Source organism: Peromyscus californicus, unplaced genomic scaffold (genome assembly GCF_007827085.1).
Source record: "Peromyscus californicus insignis strain IS unplaced genomic scaffold, ASM782708v3 Scaffold_3__1_contigs__length_106647218, whole genome shotgun sequence".
NCBI lineage: Eukaryota > Metazoa > Chordata > Mammalia > Rodentia > Cricetidae > Peromyscus > Peromyscus californicus.
The window spans coordinates 7,854,589-7,880,462 of record NW_026294551.1 but is presented as its reverse complement, the minus strand read 5'-3'; the positions used below and the strand labels follow the sequence as shown (position 1 = coordinate 7,880,462).

At 51.7% G+C, this 25,874-nt stretch overlaps 2 protein-coding genes across 4 annotated transcripts in view; both read left to right on the top strand.

Annotated features, from left to right (window-relative positions):
- The first annotated feature begins 250 nt into the window (after positions 1 to 250).
- Rpl38 (ribosomal protein L38) lies at positions 251 to 4,414 on the top strand. 3 transcript variants are annotated; one of them, XM_052758424.1, is made up of 5 exons: positions 251 to 349; positions 524 to 557; positions 649 to 709; positions 4,062 to 4,184; positions 4,346 to 4,414. In XM_052758424.1, exons 2-5 carry the CDS (start codon positions 555 to 557, stop codon positions 4,369 to 4,371), a joined length of 213 nt encoding a protein of 70 aa, XP_052614384.1. In that variant the 5' UTR covers positions 251 to 349; positions 524 to 554; the 3' UTR covers positions 4,372 to 4,414. The 3 variants fall into 3 exon arrangements, with proteins under 3 accessions (XP_052614384.1, XP_052614386.1, XP_052614383.1); XM_052758426.1 differs by having other exon boundaries at positions 304 to 362; XM_052758423.1 differs by having other exon boundaries at positions 327 to 390.
- A 3,934-nt stretch (positions 4,415 to 8,348) lies between these two features.
- Ttyh2 (tweety family member 2) overlaps positions 8,349 to 25,874 on the top strand; it is a 44,756-nt gene continuing 27,230 nt past the window's right edge. Inside the window, 3 exon segments of the mRNA XM_052756551.1 lie at positions 8,349 to 8,540; positions 18,677 to 18,849; positions 23,900 to 24,011. Coding sequence (XP_052612511.1) covers positions 8,412 to 8,540; positions 18,677 to 18,849; positions 23,900 to 24,011 — 414 coding nt within the window. The 5' untranslated portion in view covers positions 8,349 to 8,411.

Genomic DNA, 25,874 nt, shown 5'->3' with positions numbered 1-25,874 from the left:
GATGATAGACATGCAATCGAAATATACATAAAATTAAAAATTAAATGTAAAAAAAAAATTTTTTTTCTTAAGAAGGTGGGTGACCTGAAGAGGGGATAATGGGAGTGGCGAGAGGATGAGGAAGGAGGTGAGGGGTAGGGCTGGCAGCCTAGCTATCCATTACTTTAAGAAGCTGAACTACTAATCTGAACCAGAAGAGGGCAGGGCTGCTGAAACGGATAGTATGCTGAACGCATAAATGGTTCTTGGCCCTTTGCAGACACTGTACTCAATTTCCTCTGTTGGGCGGGTTTAACTGCCCGGAAGCGGAAGTGTCGTTCTTTTTCCGTTCTCTTCGGTTCTCGCCGCTGTGAGTATTTTGGGTAGGTGGGGAAGAGAGCTAAATCCGAGGTAATCCGCGGCCGGGTAGGGTTTGGGGAGCTCGGGTCTGTGCGGAGCGTGTGAGGGAGGAGGAGGGAGTGCGGCGGGGCGGGGTGGGGAAGCAGGATCGCAGCCGATTAACGCGGAGGACTGTTCCCCACAGGAGCGGTCTCCAGCGCCGAGCGTCCGTCGCCATGGTGAGTCCGGGACGAGGGACCCGGCCGGGCTTGAGCTTCCCCAGGATGCGTGTGTCCTCCAAGCTTATTTTCTGTTTCTCTTGTGTTGCAGCCTCGGAAAATTGAGGAAATCAAGGACTTTCTGCTCACAGCCCGGCGGAAGGATGCCAAATGTGAGTGGGTTTCCATTCTGCTCGGGATGAAACCATGGGGCGGGCTGACGGAGGGATTGGGCGTCTCCAAAAAGCAGTTTCTGCCAGGTATGCGGTGGGTTTTCCAAACGCGATTTTTCGAAAGCGTGGGAACACTTAAGGTGGGTACTGCCTGTTCTGCACAGTGGACCAAGTGCACACCTGATCGCAGCGCGCTCTGTCTTTTAATTATCTTCTTGGACCTCACGAGGTAGAGGCGGGAGGATACCTGTGAGTTAGAGGCCAGCCAGGGCTGCATTTTGAGAACTGGTCTCAAAAAAGAATTGTCATCTATGTGTAATAGTCCTCCCAGTTTTCAAATAAAGGAGAAAGGTAACGAATCAGAAAGCAGTAAAGTGGCCCGTGCCTGTTAAATCTCAGGAGGCGGAGGCAAGAGGATTGAGCGTCCAAGACCATCCTTGACCTACATAGCAAGACTTAACAAATCCAAAGTAGGGGCCGGGGGTAGACTGCCCAGAGTGCAGGAAGCCAGGCCTGGTGCACAGGCACTTGGGAGGTAGAGATGAAAGGATGGGGAAATTCTAGGTTCTCCTTGGCTACATTGTCTCAAAAATAGGTGCATGTTCAAAGTTGTTTGTCGGCTCCTGCTGGTTTTGTATTGTTCTTTTATACACAAAGAGGGAATTGTCCCCTATTTAAAGGATGTTTGGGAGGATGTGCCTAATAAAAGATCTTGCGAGGCATTATCTCACATAGCAGGGGAAAAAAAGGAGTATTTTTCTGCTCTGTGAGATAACCCCGTGTGGCTTCCTTTTCCCCTCAAATAGTCTTTAAAAGAACCAGGTCATGAAGTAGAGTTGGGCTGTCTTGTTAGGTTGGACAGGAAGAGCTTTTGAATGAGCTGTGGGGATCTTAGGTGTTGCCTTTGATCTGGTGCTGTGTAGGCTGATGACCACCTGTGGGAATGATGGTCATCTGCTGGGAAGGATGTCTCCTGCTGGTGGGCTCAGCCGGTGTTTCCTTTGAACTATGCGAATTTGTTTGGAAGTGTGTTTTCAAAACTGATTTCTGGTGGGTTTATTTTAGAAACAGCTGTATGGGCCCTGAGTGACCTGGTACCCTGGTAGCCCAGGCTGACCTCAGATCTAGAACTCAGTGATTCTTTCTCAGCCTCCCAAGTATGAGGATTACAGATGTGTGCCACCATTTCTGACTTGGTTTATGTTTGTTTTGCGTTTTTGTTTATTGCATATGTGTGCGCTTGTGGAGGTCAGAGGACAACTTGCAGGAGTTGGTTCTCCCGCAGGGTGGGTCTCAGGAACTCAACTCGGCTCATTGGGTTTGGCAGCAGGTACCTTTACCCATTCAGCTATCTCACTGGTTTCTCTTTGAGCTTGAACTGCCTCCACCTCCCGAGTGCTGGTATTACAGGTCAGTGTGCCCACTGTGTGGGGGGCACCGCATTGAGTTGATGGACAGGACTGTGTGCACGTTTTCTGTCAGATTGGCTCTGCGTTTATTTCCTCATCTTTTGGGTCCTCACCCAGCAGTGGACTTGCTGTATCACTTGATATGGCTGGCCTTAAAATAATGCTTGGGGGCTGAGGGTCTAAGAGCACCTACCTAGCACTCCTAAGGCCCTGGGTTCCTTTCCCAACACTGGGTAAATGACCTGGCGGAGCACCGCTGTAACCTCAGCACTTTTGGTTGGAGGCAGAAAGATCAGGAGCATCCACACAGTGAATTCAGAGCCTGCCCAGTCTCATGAACTCAGTCACCTCCAGAAATGCTGTTTGACTTAATTTTCAGGGGTACAGTGGCTGCCAGAGGCAGTGCAGCAAAGGATGCTGGTCCAGGTGTCTGGACTTAGTAAGACAAAAGCCAGGGTAGCCAATAGCTTGAGCAGGCTCTGAGCCCCAGTGCTTCCTGTGAAGTGCCCTGTCCCCGAAGCAGTTACTGACTGATGGAGTTGAAAATAGCCGCTAGTCTTTGGAGCATTAGGCACTTGGCTGCTTTTATAGCTGTGAATTGTTCGTAGTGTCTGAACGGTTTGCAAGGAAGTTGGAGCCAGGGATTTGACAAGTACTAACCGGCTCACTCTAGGAAGTAGATGACTGTCATAACTGCTGCTTGCTGTGCGTTTGGAACTGTCTCCACATTGGAACAGAACCAGGTCTGTATGGTTGGATTTGAGGTGCACCTGGAACTTGTCAGAGCTGGAATCACAAGATAAAATTATGCAGTAGAGAACCAGGAGACTGGTGCTAGAGAGATGGCCTAAGAGTTAAGAGTCCCGACATGCAGGGGTGCATGCTTTTAATCCCAGTCGAGGCAGAGGATCACTGAGTTCCAGGACAGCCAGAGCTGTTACACAGAGAAACCCTGTCTCAGAAAAAAAAAACCAAAGGGGGTGGGGGTAAAAGCCTTTAATGCTCTTGCAGAGTTTGGTTCCAGCGTCCTCAGACTCTCACATCTGCCTGTAGCAGTGATGCCCTCTTTTGGACTTCAAGCACCTACATTCCCAAGCCTGTACCCTTACACAGACGCACACATTTTTACCTGTAATTACAAAGTTAATAAGGGTTGGGGTGGGGGGTTCTCTGCAGAGCCCTGTCTGTCTTGGAACTTGTTCTGTAGACCAGGCTGACCTTAAACTCAGAGATCTGCCTTCCTCTACCTCCTGAGTGCTGGGATTAAGCACCACCACCACCCTGCAAGGATTTTTTTTTTTTAAGAACCAGGGTCCACAAAAATTTAGGAGAAGCTTCCCTGCATACTGAAATAGAGTGTCCTGAAAGGGGCACTGTGTGTCCACAGTATCCTGTGCAGAGAGTTGGTTTCTAGAAGTGGAAGGCTGGAAAGTTGTTAATCCCAGCAGATAACCCATTTCCTTCCTTTATAGACTATCCCTTTAAAAGGTTGTCATAGGTCATTGTAGAGTGTTCTGTGATGCTGTGTTTAGGGTGCCAAATGTGGGTTTCATGTGCATGTACGAAAGAATTGAGGAAGCCCCAAGACCCATTAAGTGTGTAAGAGGAAAAATATAGTTTTCCAGTACATGCAGCATTTGAAGACGGGGGAAAAAATGAGGAGGTGGGAGCTTGCTCAGCTGTCAGTGTCTACTGCCCAGTTGTGATCATTCATTCTGTACCACTTGTAAGGATGTAAGGGACCTGATCTGTGTGGCTCTTTATTTATTATGTATGCCTGCGTGCCAGAAGAGGGCACCAGTTTTCATTGTAGATAGTTGTGAGCCACCATGTGGTTGCTGGGAATTGAACTCAGGTCCTCTGGAAGAGCAGCCAATGCTCTTAACTGCTGAGCCATCTCTTCAGGCCCGCAGCTTCATCCTTAACTCTGGTCTCCTTGGCAGCTGTCAAGATCAAGAAAAACAAGGATAATGTGAAGTTCAAGGTTCGCTGCAGCAGGTATCTTTACACCCTGGTCATCACAGACAAGGAGAAGGCTGAGAAGCTGAAACAGTCCCTGCCCCCTGGTAAGTAAGCCTAAGACAGCGGTGGAGGTGGGCAGGTCCCCAGGTTAGGAGAGCCACTTTGGGATCAGTGCCGGGGCATGGTTCTGTTGGATCCTGTGAAATGCAGTGGGCTAGGTCTGAGGGGTTGTTTATGTCAACCATCTATCTCTTTCTTCCCCCAGGTTTGGCAGTGAAGGAGCTGAAATGAACCAGACCTCTCTGTTTTGACCATTAAAACCCCTGAAAAGTCCTGTGTGTCCTTGGTCTTTAGATGGGAAGTGATGCTGCTGTGGTGGAAGTCTCATGGAGGGAAGCCGTGTACACTCCCATGATTGGAAGTGTTCTGGGGGGTGGGTTGCCTTCTGATGAAAATTGGGGGAGGGGGTGAGCTTCTGGCAAGTAACTGTAGGCTGAGCCATGTAGCCGCCCTTGGAATATCCCCTGGATATCCATAAGAGAAAGAAGTGTTCCATCCTGTGAGTCTTGGAAAAGTGAAGTCAGGAAAGTGTGGGGGTCGGTGAGGTGAATGCAGGACAGCATCTGTGGAGGCTGCTTACCATGAACAGCCTGGGAGTGGGAAGAAGTGGGGGTCTGATGCCTCTGGGCATTGCATTGTCCACAGTGCACAGACATTCATGCAAGCAAAATGACATATAAATTTCTTTAGTAAGTAGACGATTTTAAAAAAAATAGGGCAGAGTTAACATTGACATCTTAAACTGTTCCTGGCCTTAATACCAACCATTTTCAGTCCAGCAAAGTGGCTGTGAACCACACTGGGTCCACCACCAGGTGGCACCCTACTACAATGAATGAGCCACAGAAATGGGTTTGGGTCTTTTGAGATAAGAGCTCCTGTATCCCGGACTGGCTTTGAATCCCATCCTCCTGCCTCCACCTGGGTGCTGGGACTGTAGGAGTGTAAGGAGTGCCTACCCAATTTAATGTGCTAAGATTGACGGTTCCTTCTCTGCCCTTCGAAAGTAGAGTACTGCAGGCTGAGGGTTGTTAAATACTTTAACAAGCGTGTTGTAACCAGAAGTGATCTACTTGCTGGAGGAGATCATTTTTTGTGTGAGCTGTGAGTGTTTTAGAAGATGGTTTTGTTTATCCCAGGAGTGGGCAGGATGGGAGACAGCCCATGGTGTTTACGGATTCTGAAGAAAGTTTACAGCTTTGGCCTTTTTTTTTGTCTCCAAGACGTTTCTCAAAAGCTCACCCTGGGTCCTAGGAGACTGACAGGATTTGTCTGGCCTTGTGGTCCTCTGAAGGCGCCTTTTCATGCACTGCCTCCTACCCTGGCAAGCCTGAGTCACGTAGGGTGCTTCTGTGGTCCAGGCTGGCTCCAGAGACTGAATAATGCCTTTGTGCCCTCAGGTGACGGTTCAACCACTGCTGAGGTCCCAGCTAGTGTTTGTCTGCGTAGGGGGATCTGAGCTTAGCCATGGTTGACTACTGGTTGGCTTCCTCTCACCTCTGCGTCAGTACACAAGGAGCAGCTAGAATGCTCAGTGGGCTTTGGTGTCCTGAGCTACGCACAGGTGGCCATGCCATAGCCCGAGGGAAAGCTCAGCCCTTTGATTTTGCAGTGTAGACTGCACCAGGTTCAAAACTGAAAGTGACTAGTTGGAGACATGAACAGTAGTATTACCCTGGGGCCACTGAGGACAGGTGCGCAGAACACTGGGTGGGCAGCACCTCCAGAGGTTCTGACTAAGGCTATGTTTCTTGGCTGTAAAGGGGGCCCCTGGGAAATTGCTACACGCCTCTTCCTGCTTGGCGGCCAACAAGGGGTACATCAGATCCAGAGGCGGAGGGCACATAAATTTGCCCCTTGTTTCAACCAGCCTCACTGTCCACCCTCCATTCATTCCCCTTTCTCTCCTTCCTAGTACATTATTGTTCATTAGGGACAGGATAGAAGGGTGTTCTCCTGAGGCCCTCGCCACAGGGCTGCCTTGAGTCTGTGACCCTCCACCTCCACTTCTGAGTGCTACAATCTCAGGCACATGGGCATGGGTCACTGTGACAGCTGTTTTTCTCTATAATTTACACACATCGGAATGCACTTGTGATCTCGGTACCTGGGAGACAAACAGGATTGCCACAAGCTCAAGGCCAGCCTGGGCTACCTAAGAAGACCCTGTCTTAATAGAAAAAGGGAGACAGGTGTGGTAGTGTGTGCCTTTAATCCTGGTACTCGAGAGGCAGACACAGGTAGATCTCTGAGTTTGAGGCCAGCCTGGTCTACAATATGAATTCTGGGACAACCAGGGAGGGCTACACAGAGAAACCCTGTGGGGGGCGGGAGGGGAGATGGAAAGAAAAAGACGAATCCTGGGTGTAGATCTAGGAATCTCGCTGGGTGACTGCCGCTCAGCTCCACAGGAAGCACCCCAGCTGTTCCATGCCCTGCAGCTACCCAGCCTGCCCTGCCATTCTCCGCACTCCAGGTTTCCCAGTCTGGATTCCTTTCTGCCACTCAGAATCCACTGGAAACGTCGTCCAACAACTCCCCTCACTCATCACCTCTTCTCACTGTCCCCTCAGGAGGCATCCCCAAACTCCCCTCACCCCCCCCAACCGGAAAAAATATGCCAATGTAGGACTGAAACACTGGGCGTGTTTATGATGAAGAGGTTTAAAACTCCCTACTGAACGCTGTAAAGACGGGAAACTTGGGTCTTACTCATCACTAGGTGCCCTAGGAGAGGGAGGATCCCTAGTCAGTGTTGAACGGTGAGACATCCCTGTGAGAACAAGGGTTCCCTTGAGCCTTAGCTGTCGAGATGGTAGCAGCCAGGTTCAACTACAGAATGGACCTGATGGTGAGGAGAGGTCCAGTGGCCGGGCAGAGCAGGACTCACTTCTGGCAAGGTTCTTCGATGGAGCAAGGGCATCTGTCCTCCCACCCAGCAATACATGTGTTCCTTACCATTTTCAGGGCACCACCAGCACCTGGGGGATTCTCCGGGCTAGAAACTAAATAATTCCCCTGGCCCCTCTGGGGTCTCCTTTCTGCCTACAGCAAGTGCCCTCCAGCTGACTACCCAGCACTGTTCCCAACCAAGCCTGACCCTGACTTGACCTCTTGGTCACCTCACAGGGTGTCCACTGGCCCTTACCTGCCCACCACCTGCCTCAAATCCTTGCACTGGCCATACCAGCGCTTGCTATGGCCCTTAATTCTAACCAAAGGACAGAGCCGTGATGGGCGGGGCTCTGCTGACCGAGACTGCCCTGTGTTGACCCACCCTGTTTTACTTTGCCCCAAATACCCTCTAACCTGGCACATGAGCGGGTGTGCTGCCATCCACATCCACAGAGTGCAGCCACGAAGTCTGCTCTGTCACTAGTCAGGCACATAGGTGGCCCTCCCTTCCAGTGTCCCTTCTGCCCAAGCCTCTCTGGGACCTCAAAAGCCCTCCCCAACCCTGTCCTTTCCTTCCCTACAGATTTAAGCAAATTTAAAGGGACTCAATAATAGAGCCCTTGCTTAGCATGCCCAAGGCCCTGGGTTCTAACCCCAACACTGAAATAAACAAGCTGGGTGTGGGTGGCACACACCTTTCATCCCAGCACCAGGGAGGCAGAAGCATTTGATTACTGTGAGTTCAAGGCCAGCCTGGTCAACATAATGAGTTCCAGAGCAGCCAGCACTACATAGTGAAAAATAAATAGAAATAGAAGGATGTATTAAGGGCTAGCCCAGTCTCCTAGGCCAAGATTACTAATTATGTATCCACTGGCCACTTTATGGTCTTTTTCCTTTCCTTTTCTTTTTCTTTTTTCTTTATTTTTTTTTTTAAGCTAGGTCTCACATAGCCCAGGCTGCCCTCCAACTCACTACCGACCTGAGCATGACCTTTGAACCCACGGTCTTTTTGCCTTCCCATCCTAAGGCATGCACCATCAAATGTCCACAATCTTGATATGATAGCAAGGTGTCACAGTTTAGAGACTGAAGTTCACTTCTTCATACCTTCCATCTTTTCGCCTATCGGATCAGTGGACGCTTTGGGGCCTAATTTCTGGAGCGGGTGGGTGTGTTCAGAAAGGGGTCTTGGAGGAGAGGTGGGCCAGGGCCTAGGTGGGGTGGAGTAAGAGCCTTGTGCAGGGAGGGGCGTGTCCTCGCCTAGGGCCTGACATGGGGCGGGGCCAGGGCGGGGCGGGGCTCGATGGTGTCCTGAGCCGGGTGGTGGAAGCGCCGTGGCAGTGGCAGCGGACCAGCTACAGCTTGTCCAAGCCATGCCGGCGGCGCGCGTGGAGTACATCGCGCCCTGGTGGGTCGTGTGGCTGCACAGCGTCCCGCACCTCGGCCTGCGCCTGCAGCGGGTGGACAGCACCTTCAGCCCCAGCGACGAGACTTACCAGGAGGTAAGCCTGCGCGTCGTCGCAGAACCGAGCTACTGAAAGGGACCCTCAGAGCGGGAGCCAGAGCTGGTCTGTGAGCGCCCGGTCCCGCTCCATCCTCTCTTGCCTCAACAGCCCGCGCTCTCGGCACCTCTCAGATCCCCTCGGTCCCCAGTTGGGTCCTCTCCGCTCTCCCGGGGCTCTTGGCCGGGACGCTCATCTCGGCTGGGAACCTCGGGATTTGGAAAGCTAGAAGGATCAGAGTTAGAGTGCCCTGGGGAAGAAGAGGAAGGGCGCAGAGGCTGCGCGCAGGAGGCGGGGGCTGAGCCACCCGGAGACGGACGGTGGGGGTGGGGCATCTGAGTCAGGGTGACTGGCGTCTGAGGTGGGCGCGCAGGGGTGCCCCGAAGTTCCCCTCCGGAGACTACAACCCAGACGTTTTTTCTCCCGGTCCTGATGGCCTGAGAGAAGTTTAGGCAGAAACTGACTTGAGCCTCCGGAGTTCTCCGTGCTCCTTTCCCTAGCCCCAGCTGCCAATACCTCTGCCTTGACCCCTTCTCAAAGGCTGCGGGGCTGAGAGAAGCGGCGTAGGGAACTAACCTCTTGGACGCCAAGAACTCACAGCTGTTTGAATCTAGGAAGGAAGGTGGCTTCACCCCGTCTCACACCACATCCTGCAACTGTCCTATCTGCCCCGGCGTCCCTGCACCTAGGCCCTGAAATTCCGAGGTCTTGACTCCCGGGCCAGCTACAGTCCTTGTACTTCTCAGTTGTCCCTGTTGAACAGGGTCTTCCCGCAGCGGGTTTGGTGGGCAGGTCCAGGCTTCTGATCTCCCTTCCAGACCCAGCTAGAGCCTCTCAGCCCATCTCAGCCGCGATTAAACCCACGACCGCCTCTGCGGACCCGGCTGAGTCAGTTTCCTCCGCTGGGTCAAAGATTCAGGGGTTGGGGCAACCCGGGATGAGGCCCATTATCAGTTCAGAGCTCTGTGCCCGTCGGACTTTGGCCTCTACATACAGTGGCAAGGCACCCTCTCCTGATCGCTGTTGTGGGGCAGTCAGGCCGAGCAGAGCCTCTCTAGACTGTGCCCAGGAGTGGCTTTTTGCCCTCCCAGACTGTCCTCATTCTGAGGCCAGGGGCTCCTGATCCCTGTGCTATGCACTGCCCACGAGCCAGGACCAGGGAGTCTAATTATAACTTTCAATGGCCTTGCTGCTTGCAGGCTTGGGCTGTGGGCACCTGCTCTTCTGAGAGGATGGGACGCCTTTGTGTTGCTGGGGGGAGGTGGTACCGTCACCCCCAAGCAAAGCAGGGCTAATTTCTCTGTATCTGCACTAACCCCACCCCCACCTTGTCTGGCCCTGGAAGGAAGGCGTGTTCCCTGAGGACTGGTAACTACCCTAATAGCTCCAGGGAGTCTTCCTTCATTCAGCAAGTGCTTGAAAGGGACGGATACGGTTTCCGAACAGCTGTGTTGGGGGTGTGGAGAGATCCCAGAGCCTGTACTCTGGGTCCCAACCATATTTTCTCCTTTCTCCTTGAAGAAATCTAGCCCCTCAGCTGGGTCAGGGAGACCCCCTAGCTGGGAGAGGGGTGGTGTGGGTACTCCCTCACCCCCACAACCTGAGCCTGACTCCACCCACCCCCAGTCTATGGCTAGATGGCATCTGTAGGGGTGAGTCCCACTCACGGTCCCCGCCTGTAGGGTCCTGACCCCCAAATCTTTTGTTTGGGCTCTTTCCCATGACCACCGTACCTACCCCACCCCTGCTTCCATCCTGGTCCAGCTATGAGTGGAAGCAAAGCCCCGGGAGATGAATGTGGTGGGTCTTAACGGAAGTCTGGCATTGGGTGTTCTTTAAGGCCACTCCTGTTTTGGTAAGTTCCCTTGTTGTCTGACCACCAGTCTCTTTCATACTGAGCACTGGAGTCAGGCAGTTGGTGAGCTCATGGTGTAGACTGGGCACCCGCCTTCTGTTGTAGTAGGTCAGCTTGGTGCTCAGTAAACTTAATTTGAGGCTGAGTGTTGTGCCAGGGCCTGGGCGACGTGATAAGCAGAGCAGCAGTGGCTGAGGCATCTCTTAAAGCCAGCATAGTCTGAGGCAGGGGGATTGCCATTCCACTGGTTGGTTGGGATTCCAGTTCTATGGCTGTGTGACCACAGGCAGATGAGAATTTTTCCCTTGCCTGCATGTATCCCACGAGTTTTTCTACTGAGTCTGCACCGTACAAGCATTTGCATAGGACATAAACGGACCCAGTGATGCAAACATTAGACAAATGGACTGTGCCTGATAAAATAGTGGAGAAGAGAGCTGAAGACCCTGGGCAGGGGAGACTGAAAAAATGCATGGGAAGTCACAAACAATGTGGGCTTTAGGGTCAGTGTGTGTGTGTGTGTGTGCGTGTGTGTGTGCGTGTGTGTGTGCGTGTGTGTGTGTGTGTGTGCATGCTCTCTCAAGTGCATGTAGTCACACGCACACACGTAGATAGGCTGGAAATAGGCAGTTAGGCACCAGGAAGGACTCCTTGTGTGCTTGGGACCTAGAAAGCAAAGCAGGGCTTAGAAGAGCAGATCAGCTGAAGGGCAGGCCACTTGGTAAGCACGCTCTGTGACCCAGAACTTCCCTGAGCAAGAAGGGCCTGGCTTGCTTCCTGGGATTTTTTTCTCTGGCCAGTGGAGGCCAAAAGAGGGGGTTCGATGCTGTGGAACTGGAGGTTACAGATGAGATGGAGCCACCCTGTAGGTGTTGGAAACCGAACCCCTGCAGGGAGTGCTCATAATTGTAGAGCCATCTTGCCAACTCTTGATTTATTTATTTATTTTTTGGAGACAGAGTTTTATGTAGTTCAGACTGGCCTTAAATTCACCACATAGCAAGGATGATATTGAACTTCTGATGCTCCTGACTCTACCTCCCCAGTGCTAGGATTACAGATATGTGTCACCATGCCCTGTTTATGGAGTGCTAGGGTTGGAACCCAGGGTTTCCCACATGCTAGGCAAGCACTCTACCAACTGAGTTACATCCCCATCCCCATTCACCCCTCCTGTTTGTTTGTTTGTTTGTTTGTTTGTTTGTTTTTGAGGCAAGTGTCCCTGGTAGTCGAGGCTAGCTCTCAGCTGGTAACCCATCTGCCTTTCCACCCTAAGGTCTGGGATTGTAGTTGTATGTCACCACTCCTGACTTCTGCCTGAGGACTTTGGGCGCAATGGAAGCTCCTACTCTCCTGATAGCGGGTCCTCCTCATCCTCTCCCCGTTGAACTTGAGCATGAGTCCTCAGGAAGCCTCTCCATGCCCAGCCGTTCGGAGGAAGTGGCTCTGGGCCCAGCAGAGGCGGGCAGGGCAGGGGACTGGGAATTCTGCTGGGCTCTGTGTCTGTAGTGGGGAGTAGCCTGGCTCTCCATCCCAGATCTCATCCCCTTTACAGGAGAGCAAGCCTGGAAGAGGGAGATGATCCCTACTACAGAGAAGTAGCAGAAGGGCCCAAGATCTCACAGGTGGGATGCAGGTGGCCATAATCCCTGTGTGGGAAGGAGACCCCAGCTCACTAAGTGCCCAGTGGACAGTGCTGAGGACAGTTAGAAAGTCATGAAGTCAGTCAGTTGTGTCTCTCTGAGAAGTCACTTCAGTTCCCTCCTCATCTGGGGATTGTCACCCTCACCATCCACCAGCCACTCAGGAGAAGCCAGACCCTGATGATGTCATGTCCATGGTACTTCCTGTTGGATCTGTGGACAGCACACCCATCTAGGTCTTCTGCAGACCGTGTGTTAGGAGGTACAGGGAGGTGGCTATTGTTAGAGTTTGGCTTGGCTTTTCCTGAGTCTCGGTTCACAGACTCCCCGAGAGTCCCCTGTGAGAGATTAAGGATGTAGTTGGTTGGGAGTTCTTGCCTAGCATGCACAAAGCCCTGAACTCACCCCCCAGTATCCCATAAAACTGGGTATGGTGGCACACACCTGGAATCGCAGCACTTAGGAGGCAGAGGCCAGTGGATCCTTGTGAGTTCCAGACCAGCGTGGCCTACATAGTAGATTCCAGGACAGCCAGGATTATAGAAAGACCCTGCCTAAAAAAAAAAATAATTAAAAAATAAAATAAAAACACACAAAAAAACTACTCTTGCCTTCATATGGAGTTTGAGGCCAGCCTAGGCTATATAGACCCTGTCTTCTTCTTGTTGTTGTTGTTGTTTTATTTTGTTTTTTTAAAGCCCCCACTGAGTGCAGAAGGGATACAGTATGGAATTCTGGGAGAACAGGATACCCTGGCTCAGCTGGAGGCAGATCTGAGGAGGGAAAAGCAGACTTTTGGAACCCAGCCCCACGGGAGACAAGCCAAGGTCGGGATGAGGAAGCCCGTTCATCCCATCTGAACTTGGAGTCATGGTCATCAGGCAGTCACGCCAGTCTCCCAAGGGGTTAACCCTTCCCAGGTTCTGAGGTGGTGTTCTCCCTGGAGAGCATGAGGAGAGGCCACCTGCCTCAGCCAGAGGCTAGCACATCACTCAAATTGTCATCCGTGACTCCCTCGGGGTCTGTCTATGGTGGCTGCTGCTGTCCCCCTAGCCTGAGTACTAGGGCCGTGCTCACTGCAAATGGTAAGGCAGAAATAACTGAAGGAGCTCTGATGATGGAGAAGCTGGGTTTGGGCATGGTGCTGGGGCAGGCAGCAGTGGTGTTCGTGTGAGGGAGAGGCAGGAGGAGGCATGGAGTGGTGTGGACATTAGCCATTCTAAGCTCTGGCGGTAGTGTGAGGGCGTGTGAGTGGAATCGTCCACCCCCTCTTCCGTCCCCTCTCCCATCCTGTCCATGAACTAATTAGGAATGGAGACATAATGGCCCATTAGAGTAGCAGGTGACACCAAGTTGACTGTGCTTCCCTCTGTCCTCCCCCACTCCCTCTCTTTCCTTCCTACCTCTCTTCCCCTTTCTGTTCCCTTGGCCCTTGGCCCACTGACAACCCAGCTTCCAGCTCTAATTCTTTAGTTGCCCAGGGCTCTCAGGGTGAACAGCTAACAAGCCCCATCCCACCTGTATTTGGGCTTCCTACAGCCTTTTTGCACTGGTCTGTTATCAGCAACCTGAGGCTAACTGCCTGGCCCAGACCCAGAGCTGTCCAGGACATCCGGACTCAGGAGTTTGGGGCCCCACAGGAAATCTAGGCTCATAATTTCCAGGAATCAGAAATCCAGCAACCAACTATGGAGAGCTGGTGGGTCAGGTATATGGAGACTGGAAAGGCACTCATCATGTCTCATCTCTCTCCTGAGTGGGGACACCTGGTAGAGTCAACGGTTCCTTCTGCTTGGGGTGAACACAGAGGAGACCCTCCTGGGAGTGAAGGTAGCTGGGTCATTAGCTTGGCAACATAGGTCATTATTATTGAAAATACTTTCAGGGGCTGGTGAACTGGCTCAGAGAGTAGAGGCACTTGCCACCAAGCCTGATGACATGAATTCAACCCACGGCCCACATTACATAAGGAGAAAAGTGACACCCTGAAGCTGTCCTCCGCCGACTCCCACACTAGGGTCATGGCATGTGTGTGCCCTGACACATAAGATAAATAAATAAATGTAATAAAATGTAAATTATATGTTTATTCATTATAACTTACTGAAACATGTCCGTTCTTAACTCTTCAGCCCATTCAGTGCCCGCCCCCTCCAGGGTTTCTCTGTGTAGCCCTGGCTGTCCTGGAACTCATTCTGTAGAGCAGGCTGACCTCAAACTCACAGAGATCCGCTTGCCTCTGCCTCATAAGTGCTGGGATTAAAGGCACACACCACCATCGCCTGGCTAATTTTTCTTATTTTAAAGTAAGTGTGTGTGTGTATGTGTGTTGGATACACACATTCATGTGCATGTGCACATGCCTATTCATATATGGAAGAAGACAGTGGGTGTCTGGCTCCATCACATTCAGCCCTATTTGCATGAGGCAGGGTCTCTCACTGTGTTTGGAGCCAGGTTGGGGAGTGGGGGAGTAACAACCCTCCTTCCTGTCTTCCTTCCAGAGTTCTGGGGTTACGGGTTGCGTGTGTGTGTGTGTGTGTGTGTGTGTGTGTGTGTGTGTGTGTGTGTGTGTGTGTGTGACTGTGCACAGCCTTTTACGTGGGAGCTGAGATCCAGACTCACGTCCCTGTGCTTGGCAGCAATACCACGAAGCCATCTCGGCAGCCCTCACCTTGTATGTAACACATTATCCTTGACCACCCAAGGCTCTGCTGCATCTGCCTCCCTCTCCATCACCACCGGTGATCACCTGGCTGCACTGTTTAAACTCAGCCCGTCTCTGTAGTCTGTTGTCCCATCGTCCCTCTGTTAGATTTGCCCGCATTATATGTAGCCGCGGTTGCCCTCTCCTGCCTGTGTCGTATTCCATCACATGACTACAGCATCTGACATGTGTGTGCGTGATGAACATCTGTGCTGTTTCCAGTGTTTGGTAACTCCTGCCGGACTGAGTGGCTGTGGACTTTTGTATGTGGGTCTTGTGGGGACACACTCCCCTTCTTTCTATGAAGTAGAGCTGCGGGGTCACGGTGTGTGTAGATGCACAGTGGCTTACACACTGTCCAGGAGGGGACACCTGCTTCTGAGTGATGGGATTTCAGGGCCTGTGAGAAAAGAGTGGGGGCTTAGTTTTCGTTTTTGGAAACAGGATCTCATTCTGAAGTCCAGGCTGGCCTGAGCTCCTTGATTGCTAGGGTGATGGGCGCAGATGTGTGCCACCATGCCCAGCCACAGAGTGTCTTTTTCTAGAGCTGGGTGTGGTGGAAACACTTGCAATCCAGCACTTACAAAAGAGGAATACCAACAGTGTAAGGTAAACCTGGGCTCCATAGTGAGCTCAAGGGCAGTGTGGAGACCCGACCTAAAAATAAAAAAAAAAAAAAAAAACCAACCGTGGTGGGGCTGGAGAGATGGCTCAGTGGTTAGGAGTACTGGCTGCTCTTCCAGAGGACTCAGGTTCTATTCCCAGCACCCACATGGCAGCTCACAACTGTCTGTAACTTCAGTTCCAGGGGACCCAACACCCATGGCAAAACACCAATGCACACTTTAAAACAACAACAACAGCCGGGCGGTGGTGGCGCACGCCTTTAATCCCAGCACTCGGGAGGCAGAGCCAGGTGGATCTCTGTGAGTTCGAGGCCAGCCTGGGCTACCAAGTGAGTCCCAGGAAAGGCGCAAAGCTACACAGAGAAACCCTGTCTCGAAAAACCAAAAAAAAACCAACAACAACAACAACAAAAACCAGTGGTAATTGCACCCACAAGGCTCTGTGTATTGGGCCCTGAAGACTGAGTCAGTTTCAAGGAGAAGTTAAGCTGGGGTGTGTGGTGGAGAGTGGGGGGTTGTTACCGTCTATTGACATTAATCTGTTGCATCTGCACTTGCGTGAGATCCAGTTGGCATGGCGTCAGCTCTAGCTTTGTTTTGTTCTTTGGGGTTTTGTTGTTGTTTGTCCTTGTTAGGGCTTTTTGTTTTGTTTGCTGTGAAGAGACACCATGACCATTTCAACTCTTATAAAGGAAAACCTTTCATTGGGGCTGGCTTACAGTTCAGAGGTTTAGTCCGTTATCATCACGGCAGGAAGCATGGCAGCATGCAGGCAGACATGGTGCTGGAGAAGGAGCCAAGAATTCTACATCTGGATCAGCAGGCAACAGGAAGAGTGTGATGCTGGGCCTGGCTTGAGCTTCTGAAACCTCAAAGCCCCCCCCCCCCCCCCCACCACACACACATGCACTCCACCCCGGTGACACACTTCCTCCAACAAGGCCACACCCACTTCAACAAGGGCACGCCTCCCAATAGTACCACTCTCCATGGGCCTCTGGGGACCATTTTCATTCAAGCCACCACACTGTTGCTGTTGTTCATTTTTGAGACAGGGTCTTTCTTTTATGGCCCAGACTGGCCTCAGATTAAGCATGTAACCACAGATGGCATTGAGCTTCTGATCCTCCAAGCCTCTTCAGGCCCACCTAGCAGCTCAGGATTTGCAAAGGGAGCTGTTGTCTGTCAGGAAGCCTAGGTGTCCCCCTCTTGGTGGGATTACAGGTGTGAACCACCATGCCTGGTTTTATGCAGTACTGGGGGTGGAATCCTGGCTTTCCCGCTTGCTAGGCAACCACTCACCTCCTGTACCACATCCTCAACTCCTCCTACTTCTGACTCTGACAGGCTAGGCCCAGGGTGGGCCTTTGGGGTTCCCCAGCTCCAGGGAGGTGTTCTGCTTCAGTCAGAGGGCAGGTTGCAGTGTGGTGACTTTGTGTAGGGAGCCTTTAAAGCTCCCCTTCCCCCAGCCCCCTTTGCAGTAGAAGATGCCTTCCAGGAAGGTGGGCAGTGACTTCCCTCCTGCTGTCTCATCAGACAGGAGCCTCTGGAGGTCATTCAAAGGGGCAGGTGAGTGGTCTAGGCCTGCGTCACCTTGAGGACTATGGAGGATACTGTGCTCAGAGCTGCTGCCCCACCTTCCACCTCCCTGGAGGAGGAAGGAGCTCCTTTCCATGCTTGAGCGTTGCCTAGGTGGAAGTGGAGGCCACCTGCTAGGTGAAATGAGACATCTCATTTGTCCTCTCAGTTGACCTCATCACTTCTAGATTTGTCCCTAAGGCTGAGAAGCCTGTCCACCCAGTGTTAGCATCAGGAGAGCCCAAGTCAGGGGTGCTCTGAGCGGCCTGCATCCTCACAGGGATGGGCAGCCGAGCAGTCATCCACAGGATTCATCTCCATAGAGTCTACCCAGCCTGAGCTACCAGCTCGGCACTGCAGGTCGTCTCCCTGTGCTTGGCCTGTGTGCAGCCTGTTCCCTCAGACCCTGGAGTCCTGTGGCCTCCAGCCCAGATGATTGCTACCACCCACACAGGTTCCCTGACCAAAGCTCCAGGGAGAGCAACCCCCACTGGGAGCTGGGGACTCTGGATGAGGGCATGGCTGAGGCCGAATGGAAAGCCAGGAAGCTGTCAGCTCAGGAGCTTGACTTAGAGCCAGGTTCAGCCCTGGCTGACGGCCACTGATCCTGGGGCCATCTGGTGTCCATCTGGCCAAATCAAGGGATTGGAAGATGCGGTGGAGGGGGACACCTAGGCTTCCCGACAGACAACAGCTCCCTTTGAAAACCCAGGGCTGCTGGGGGGGGGGCCTGAAGAGGACTCTCCATGCCCCCCTCAGCATCCTGACCTTACTGCTACCATTGTCGTGTGAGTCAGTGGTCCCTGGCAGGGTACAGTAAGAAGGACACCAAAGATTACCTACCCTGGCTCCTCTACATCTTCCCTAGAGCACAGAGCAGACATATAAGGACTCTGGATGGCCCCAGCACCTACAATAGGCACATTCCATTTTGGCATAACAACACTGGTCTGGAATGGCCGGCCTAGGTATGCCAGTACCGGTGATCCATAGCGTCCCCAGCTTACTTTCCCTTTGCAGCTGAGGTGTCCTGCCCAGACTGTGTCTCTTTCCAGTCCCTGTGGCCATAGCACTCATGGTCCACAGCCGTGTTTGCGGCTGGCCGTCCTTCCTTGCTCTCCTGAGTGGCTCAGGGCTTGTCATCAGGCCTGGCCTGGACTGTATCTTCATCCGGAAACCTGGGCTGAGCCATGCTTGGCTGTATTAGTTATTTTTGTCATTACTATGACAAAATGCCCGACGAAAGCAGCTCAAAGAAGGAAGGTTTTTTTCAGCTTACAGTTTGAGGGTACATCCGTCGTGGCAGCATGGGAAGCCATCGGTCACACAGCATCTGCAGTCAGGGAGCAGACAGGGCTGAAGGCTGCTGCTCAGCCGACTTTCTCTGTTATATTCGGACTGGAACTCCAGCCCGTGGGATGGTCCCTCCCACATTCCCAGTGGATCATCCCACCTCTGTTAAACTAATCTAGAAGATTCTGGATCCTGGCGAACTTGATAATGTGCATCGTTGCAACAGCGGTCCTCCCTCACCAACCCTTCTCATCCCCGAGCCTGTCCATTTTTTCTGTCACCTCCACCCTGGCACCCAAATGTAGGGCAGGCTGTTCATTTGGAGGGCTGTGGGCATAAGGATGCAGTACAGCTCCTGGGACTCCTCACCCCACCCCACCCTCCACCCCACCCCCTGCTGGACCAGAAGCTGACACAGCCCCTCCCTCCTACAGTCGCTGCTCTTCCTGGGGGTGTTAGCTGCCGTTGGCCTGGGCCTGAACCTCCTCTTCCTTGCTGTTTACCTGGTGTGTGCATGCTGCTGCCGGAGGGACCACACAGTGCAGACCAAGCAGCCCAACTCATGCTGCGTCACCTGGACAGCGGTGGTGGCCGGGCTCCTCTGCTGGTGAGTGTCCTATGCACAGGCCACACTATGGTTTCAACTCAGCTCCCAAGGGGCCAGGTGGGGAGGGGGCACTTAACAGACACAGGCAAGGGAAAGCTAGCCTGTGACCAGGACATCCTTCGTGTCCAAGTGGCTCCTCATCAGTGACTGGCCACATTCACTGACCAAGGTAACCCCTGGATGAACAAACCTGCCTCCCCAAATGAATACTGTCCCTTTTGTGGCCAAGCATGGGGAATCAGTCCCTAGTGTAGTGATGGGGGTCTGCATTGTGGCCCCCCAGCCCTTCTACCAGACCAGGGCCAGGCCTGACAGCCATATGGGTCCCTCCCTGAGATGACCAGGTGGACAGTGGGCATCTCTTTTTTTCTGCAGCCCTGTTACCTTCCACTGCCACCCTGGGTCTGCAGAATCAGAAGTTAGCCCCAATCAGTTCCATTGTCTTGTGAGATCAGGAGGTTCATTGTCTTCTGAGAGCTACACATAGGTAGATCTTCTCCTGTGTTCTGACTGAGGAATGAAGATTTCCAGTACCATGTGAGAGCCCGCCCCACCCACCAAGCACCCAGCACCTAGCCCGTGCATGCGTGCAAGCTCTATTCAGGAGTTGGTGTGTATTTCTTGTTTCTGTGTCTGTAGACATTTTTTATGTGTAGCACCCCCTTGAGATATTGAAGGGTGTGGCCACCCTCTAAGGTAAAAGTCCCTTGTTGCTTGTCCAAAGGATTGGTCCTAGGTTCTAGTCTGCAGGAGGGTCACCTTACTCCTGAACACTTTTTTTTTTCTATAATGTATTCATTCAGTGTTTCTCAGCCATTTGGCCAAGATGGAGTGTGGTGACGTGTTCATGATCTTACGTGGGTGGGGGAGTGGGCCTCACTGACACCAAACGATAGGCCATCCTCAAAGCAGCGACCAAACGAGGACTGATGAAACTTGTGGTTGGGGCCAGGGTGTACAGGAAAGAGTTCCAGCCCAGATGGGAAGGTCATGACTTACTGGGAAGGTGATCTGACTCCCAGAGATGAGCCAGAGCTCCAGTGAGGAACTGAGGTGCCAAAAACTCTCTACCTGGTGTAGGGCATCACAGGTGGTTAGGGAGAGAGGGGACCCAAAGACACACACCAACAGTGCTTGTTCCAATGCATCGATCCCTCGGTCCGCAGGAAACCGCAGGTGCTCCTACGTTTCCAGTAGAGCTACTGCCAGATAAGCCTATTGTCAGGTACAAATGCCATTAGAGTCAAGTGCATTGAACGCTGGCTAACCCAGCATCCAAATAAAACGTCATAATTTGGTATTACGATGTATATTTTGCAGCTGGTAAAAATGGCTTTAAGTGGTCAGGTCCAATAAGTACTTATTACCTGTATTAAGAGAAACTCGAGGGGCTGAAAAGACAGCTTAATGGTGAAGAGCACTGGCTGCTCTCCTAGAGAACTTAGATTCATTCTCAGCAGCCACATGGTGGATCACAGCCAGCTGTACGTAACTTCAGTTCCAAGGGGTCCAGTGCCTTCTTCTGGCCTCCGCAGGCACCAGGCACACATGTAGTGCATAGACATACACTCAGGCAAAACACCCACACATATAAAATAAGATGGAAAAGAAAAGCGGGAGACGAGTTTTCAGAAGAAGTTGAACTGAAGACGAGAAGGAAGAGGAGGAGAAAAGCTCAACTCGGAAGGGCCACTGTGGCAGGATTCCTTCCATGCGGTATTCTACAGCGGGCTCCAGGCAAGAGGACGTCAGCGACAAAAACCAGCCTTTGCTTTCGCCACTTTTGTTTTTTAATTTATTTTGTAAGCATGCTTTTCACACGTGAAAAGCACGGGAACCTGATAGCTCCAGTGATGCTGTGGAGAAAGACGGACACTGTCCACGGTGAAGCCAGCTCAGAGCAGACTGTGCTGCTGCTTGAATGCAAAGAATACTGAGGGGAGCCAGGCATGGTAGCGCACACCTTTAATCCCAGCACTCGGGAGGCAGAGGCAGGTGGATCTCTGTGAGTTCAAGCCCAGCCTGGTCTACAGAGTTCCAGGATAGCCAAGCTGCAACTGTCTCAAGGAAGGAAGGATAAACATCAGTGTGTGTGTGTGTGTGTGTGTGTGTGTGTGTGTGTGTGTGTGTGTGTGTGTGTGTGTGTGTGTGAGTGCGTGCGCGCACACACTTATCTTTCCCCAGGTTGGTGTTTTGAGAACTCAGGAGGCTCCTTGATTGGTCCTGTGATCCCTGGAGTGGAGGACCACATAGACTATGATGGATGGCAGAGTTAAGAGTGCAAATGATTTACTCAGGCTGGAATGCTGGATTCAAGCCAACCATAAAATTTCACACAGATGGATTTCAAGTTTGGCTTTTGGTTAAAATCAATAAGACAACATAGGAAAAAAGAAAGAAACTGAGCCTGACAATTCCTGAGGGAAGTTCTGGGAGGGACTGTTACAGACCATAAGGTTACTGAGGCCGTGAGGGCAGGCCAGTGCAGGGAGGGTCCTAGAGCATCCACACACACACACGCACGCCAAGCAGCTCCCCACACTCTGCTCAGAGTCCCGGTTGAAGAGGGACATTGGAAACCAGGCATGGAGACGGGATGAGGAGTTCAAGGTCATCCTCAGCTATAAGGGGAGTGTGAGGCCCAGCTGGGGATACATGAGACAGGGTCTCATGTGTCTGTCTCAGAGGACAGAAGGTAAGGAGTGACAAAGGGGCCACTTTGAAATATTGGGTGCAGTTTGCGGCAGAAGTGGAGACTTGTTCCAGCTCCCCCAAAGCACTAATCAGGACCCAGTGGGTTCTGGGTTAACGAGGCAAGCAGAAGCTAAAACTTCGTAGAGGACTAGATCAGGGATGTATAAGGAAGTCGGTGGTTCTTAGCCAGGTCAGGAGGGACCTGAAGGTTGGCATTGAGCATGTCAAGTCAGATCTAAAGACCCCACCAGGGCCGCTGAATCATAACCCCCCAGTCTTGCCTGCAGTTTTGTGCCTTTCAGGAGTATGTTGCCAGCCAGGACAAGCAGGCTTCTGCCAGGTCACTTTAGGTGGTCCTTAATCTTTACCCTGAGACAATATCCCCTCATCCCAAACCCTAGAATAAAGCTCCTCAGCTAAAATCAAGCCCACACTATGGCTGTTTGCAGAGGCTTTTATTCACAGTTCCCCAAACCTGGAAGCAAGTAAAATATATCCTTCAGTAGCCGAGTGTGGTAATATATTGTGTACCCTAATAAAAATGCTGAAAGATCAGAGAGACAAAGGAACAAGCCACTGCCATGTCTTACCTCTAGGACTCCTCAGCCTGAAAAGCCTTTAGTTCTTGTCTCCTTATGCCTTATATACCTTTCTCCGCCCAGCCATCACTTCCTTCCTAGTGCTGGGATTAATGGCCTGTGTGCTTCCCAAATACTGGGATTAAAGGTGTGAGATCTCAAGTACTAGGATTAAAGGTGTGTGCCTCCACTGCCTGGCTCTGTTTCTCTTCTAGACTAAGTCAATCTCATGTAGTCCAGGGTGACTTTGAACTCACAGAGATCCAGACGGATCTCTGCCTCCTGAGTGATAGGATTAAAGGTGTGTGCCACCACTGCCCAGCCTCTATGTTTAATCTAGTGGCTTATTCTATTCTCTGATCTTCAGGCAAATTTTATTAGGGTACATAATATATCACCACAGCCGAGTGAATAAATAAACTTGGATACATTCGGACAATGAACTCTTATGCAGAGCTGAAAGGAAATGTCCTGCTGAACCATGAAAGATACTGGAGAACCTTGAATGCCTGTCACTAAGGCAAAGGAGCTGATTGGAAGAGGCTGCATGCTGTAACTGCAGCTGTACAACATTCTAGAAAAGGCCATAGAGACTCTAAGGGGTCAGAGAAGGGAGAAGGAGAGGACTAGGCAGAGCACAGGGGAGCTTTAGGGCAGGGGCTGCTCTGATGGTAAACCTAACCTGACACTGTGTGTCTAGACCTGTAGCATTTCAACTAAGAGTGACCCCTGTGCACGCCGTGGGCCTTGGATAGTACCCATGTTCCCACTGGTTATCAGCTGTAACAAGGATGCTGCTTATAAAGGATGTCATATGGGGGGGGGGCTGTCCATGAATAGGGAAATTCTGCACCTGCTCGATTTTGCTATGAACTTGAAATCATCCTAATTTTTTTTTTTAAGATTTACTTATTTTTATTTTATGTGTATGGATGTGTGTCTGGGCACTATGTGCATACAGTGCCTTTGGAGACCAGAAGAGGGTGTCAGATTCCCCCTGGAACTGGAGTTATAGATGATTGTGAACTGCTGTATGAGTGCTGAGGACTAAACCCAGGTCCTCTGGAAGAGCAGCCAGTGCTCTTAACCACTGAGCCATCTCTGCAGCCCTAAAAGCATTTTATTTTATTTTTGGTTTTTCAAGACAGGGTTTCTCTGTCTAACAGTCCTAGCTGTCCTGGAACTCATTATATAGATTAGGCTCGCCTCCAATTCACAGAAATCCTCCTGCCTCTGCCTCTTGAGTTCCGGGATTAAAGGCATGCACCACCACACCCGGCTATAGAAACAATTTTGAAAAGATAAATGCAAGGGTTGGAACTGTACCTCAGTAATAGACTGTTTGCTTAGCATGCCTGAGGTCCTAGGTTCAGTCCTCAGTACAAAGGAAAACAAGAAGAAAGGCTGACGGAGGAAATCGTCTGTGTTTGCTTTACAACATGATGCTTTACATTAAGTGTTTGCTGTACAAACATGAAAACCTACCTGAGCTTGGATTCCCAGCACCCACACAAAAAGCTCACACATCTGCAATCCCAGGGCTAGGGATGGGGACCAGAGACAGCTCACTTGCTGCCAGCATAGCATTTCAGTGAGCTCCAGGTTCAGTGAGAGACTTTGTCCCAAGGGAATAACCCAGAAAGCTGTGGAGGAAGGTACCCAGCATCCCCTCCTGGCCTCCTGGTGCAAAGACACACACACATGCGCTCCCAAAGAGAGATAGTGCATTCTCTTCTGGGTTCATCACCCCTAACCTTTGTTTGGGGTTTTGCTTGCAGTGCTGCGGTGGGTGTTGGTTTCTATGGAAACAGTGAGACCAACGATGGGGTACACCAGCTGCTCTACTCCCTGGACAACGCGAACCACACCTTCTCTGGAATTGACGAGCTGGTAAGAATTGTGGGCAGGTGGCTGGGCACAGACACAGCCCATGAGATCAGCAAGGCCAGAACAAGGGTGCCAGTCAGATCTCAGGAGCCCAGCTGCACCCTTCAGAGCTGCGTGATGGATGCTGTGGGCTGGGCTGTCTTCTGAGCAGTTGCCCTGCCAAAGGCAAACAGTTTCTGTGACCCAGTCCAAGAGAGGTTTCAGGGCAGCTCTCCCCTGCATCAGCCCCGTTAGTCTGCAGTACATCTGAGCACTTGCCCATCCCCTGAAGGAGGAGACCCTGAACATGGGTTTCCGGAGTTGTTGTTGCTGTTAAAGCAAGAGGTCTCACTGTGTAGCCCTGATTTTCCTGGAACCCACTGCATAGACCAGACTCACCTGGAACTTTCCATGATGTTCTTGCCTCTGTTCACCCAGTGCTAGAATTACTGCCACCATAGCCTACTGAGCACAGGCTGTTTGTTTATTTGAGACAGTCTAACCTCGAACTCCGTATGTCTCAGAGGATGACCTGGTGCTTGAATACAGGTGTGCACTACCATGCCTGGGGGGTGCAGTGCGGGAGCTTCGTACCTGATAGGCAAGCTCTCTACCGATTGAATTACATCTTCAGTCCTGAATGTGTATTTTCGCTCTAAGTTGCTTTGTACAAAGCTCTGATCCACCTATCAAAAGGGGAAACTAGGGACCTAACATGGTGGCACACAGCCTACCTACCCTACCCCCCCAAAAAAAATTTTTTTTAAGTGGGAAAAAATGTCTTCAGAAACAATGGAAGACCACCCACCCCACCCCTTGCCCGCACACGCAAAGGGTGGGAAGAGTCCTCATAAACCCAGCAGTGTGTCTCGGGACTCTGGGTTCAGCAGCATTCTTGCCGGAAGCTCACGGTGGAAGATTGAACCGGACTATGAAGAGAAGTTAGGTTATGTGGAGGAAGAGCTAACCTGCTGAGCCTGAGAGATGGAGGGGGAGGAGTCAGGAGCTAGGTTTCATCTCTTCACTGGCCCCTGCCTATCACTTTTGCAGAATGCCAGCCTTTCCTAATGATTTTCTAGGTGATTCCTTCCATGAGAGCTTCTGGTGTCTCCCGAGGACTCTGGTGGGAAAGGCCTAATGTAGATTCCAGGGAAACTAGTCCTTGGGCACCTGACCCTCTCTACACCAGGTCCCTCCAGAATATCCAAAGTCCCAGCAAAAGGCACGTTTGTCAGCAGCCTCCACCGTCAAACCCAGCCCTAACTAGAGGAATCGGTCACTCCCCTGGCATCCAGGGAGGACTCAACCTCATATGCCCACTCCCCTCCTGGCATGCTTCTGTAAGCTCCTCTACAGTTCTAATCCTTCCATCAGCCCCTGGGGGCAGGGGAGGGGGCAGGGACAGGAAATCTCATCTTAAAGAGACAGGCTGCAGCTTTGGGATGTGTAGTGCCCAGTATTTGTGGGAGGTGACCCCTGGGACCTCACCCACTCTTATTCGTCTTGGTCCTGATGAGGAGCAAACCCCCAAGGACACCTTCTGCCTGTCCTTGGCAGTGTACTGTCTCCTGCTCTCTAGCCTTCAGTGGCCTTGAACGTGGGAGAGCCTGAGGGCTGGGAAGCCCCAGAGCTGTGACCTTCCCTGATGGGAAAATTCAGTCTTTATCTTAGGGGAGGAACTTGCTGATATTGGGGAACAAGCTCTAGGCTCCCAGCCCTCATGAGCCAGGTTTGAACACTCGGCTATAACTCCCACTCTCTAGACCTTCCCCCACCCTGTCCCTGGAGATAGTCCCTTCCCCTTTGGCGGTTCCTGCAATGTGGGTCAGTTGTTCCAGGACTTTGTGGTGGTGCTGCCCACTATGAAAAGCTTCTGACCCTCTTACC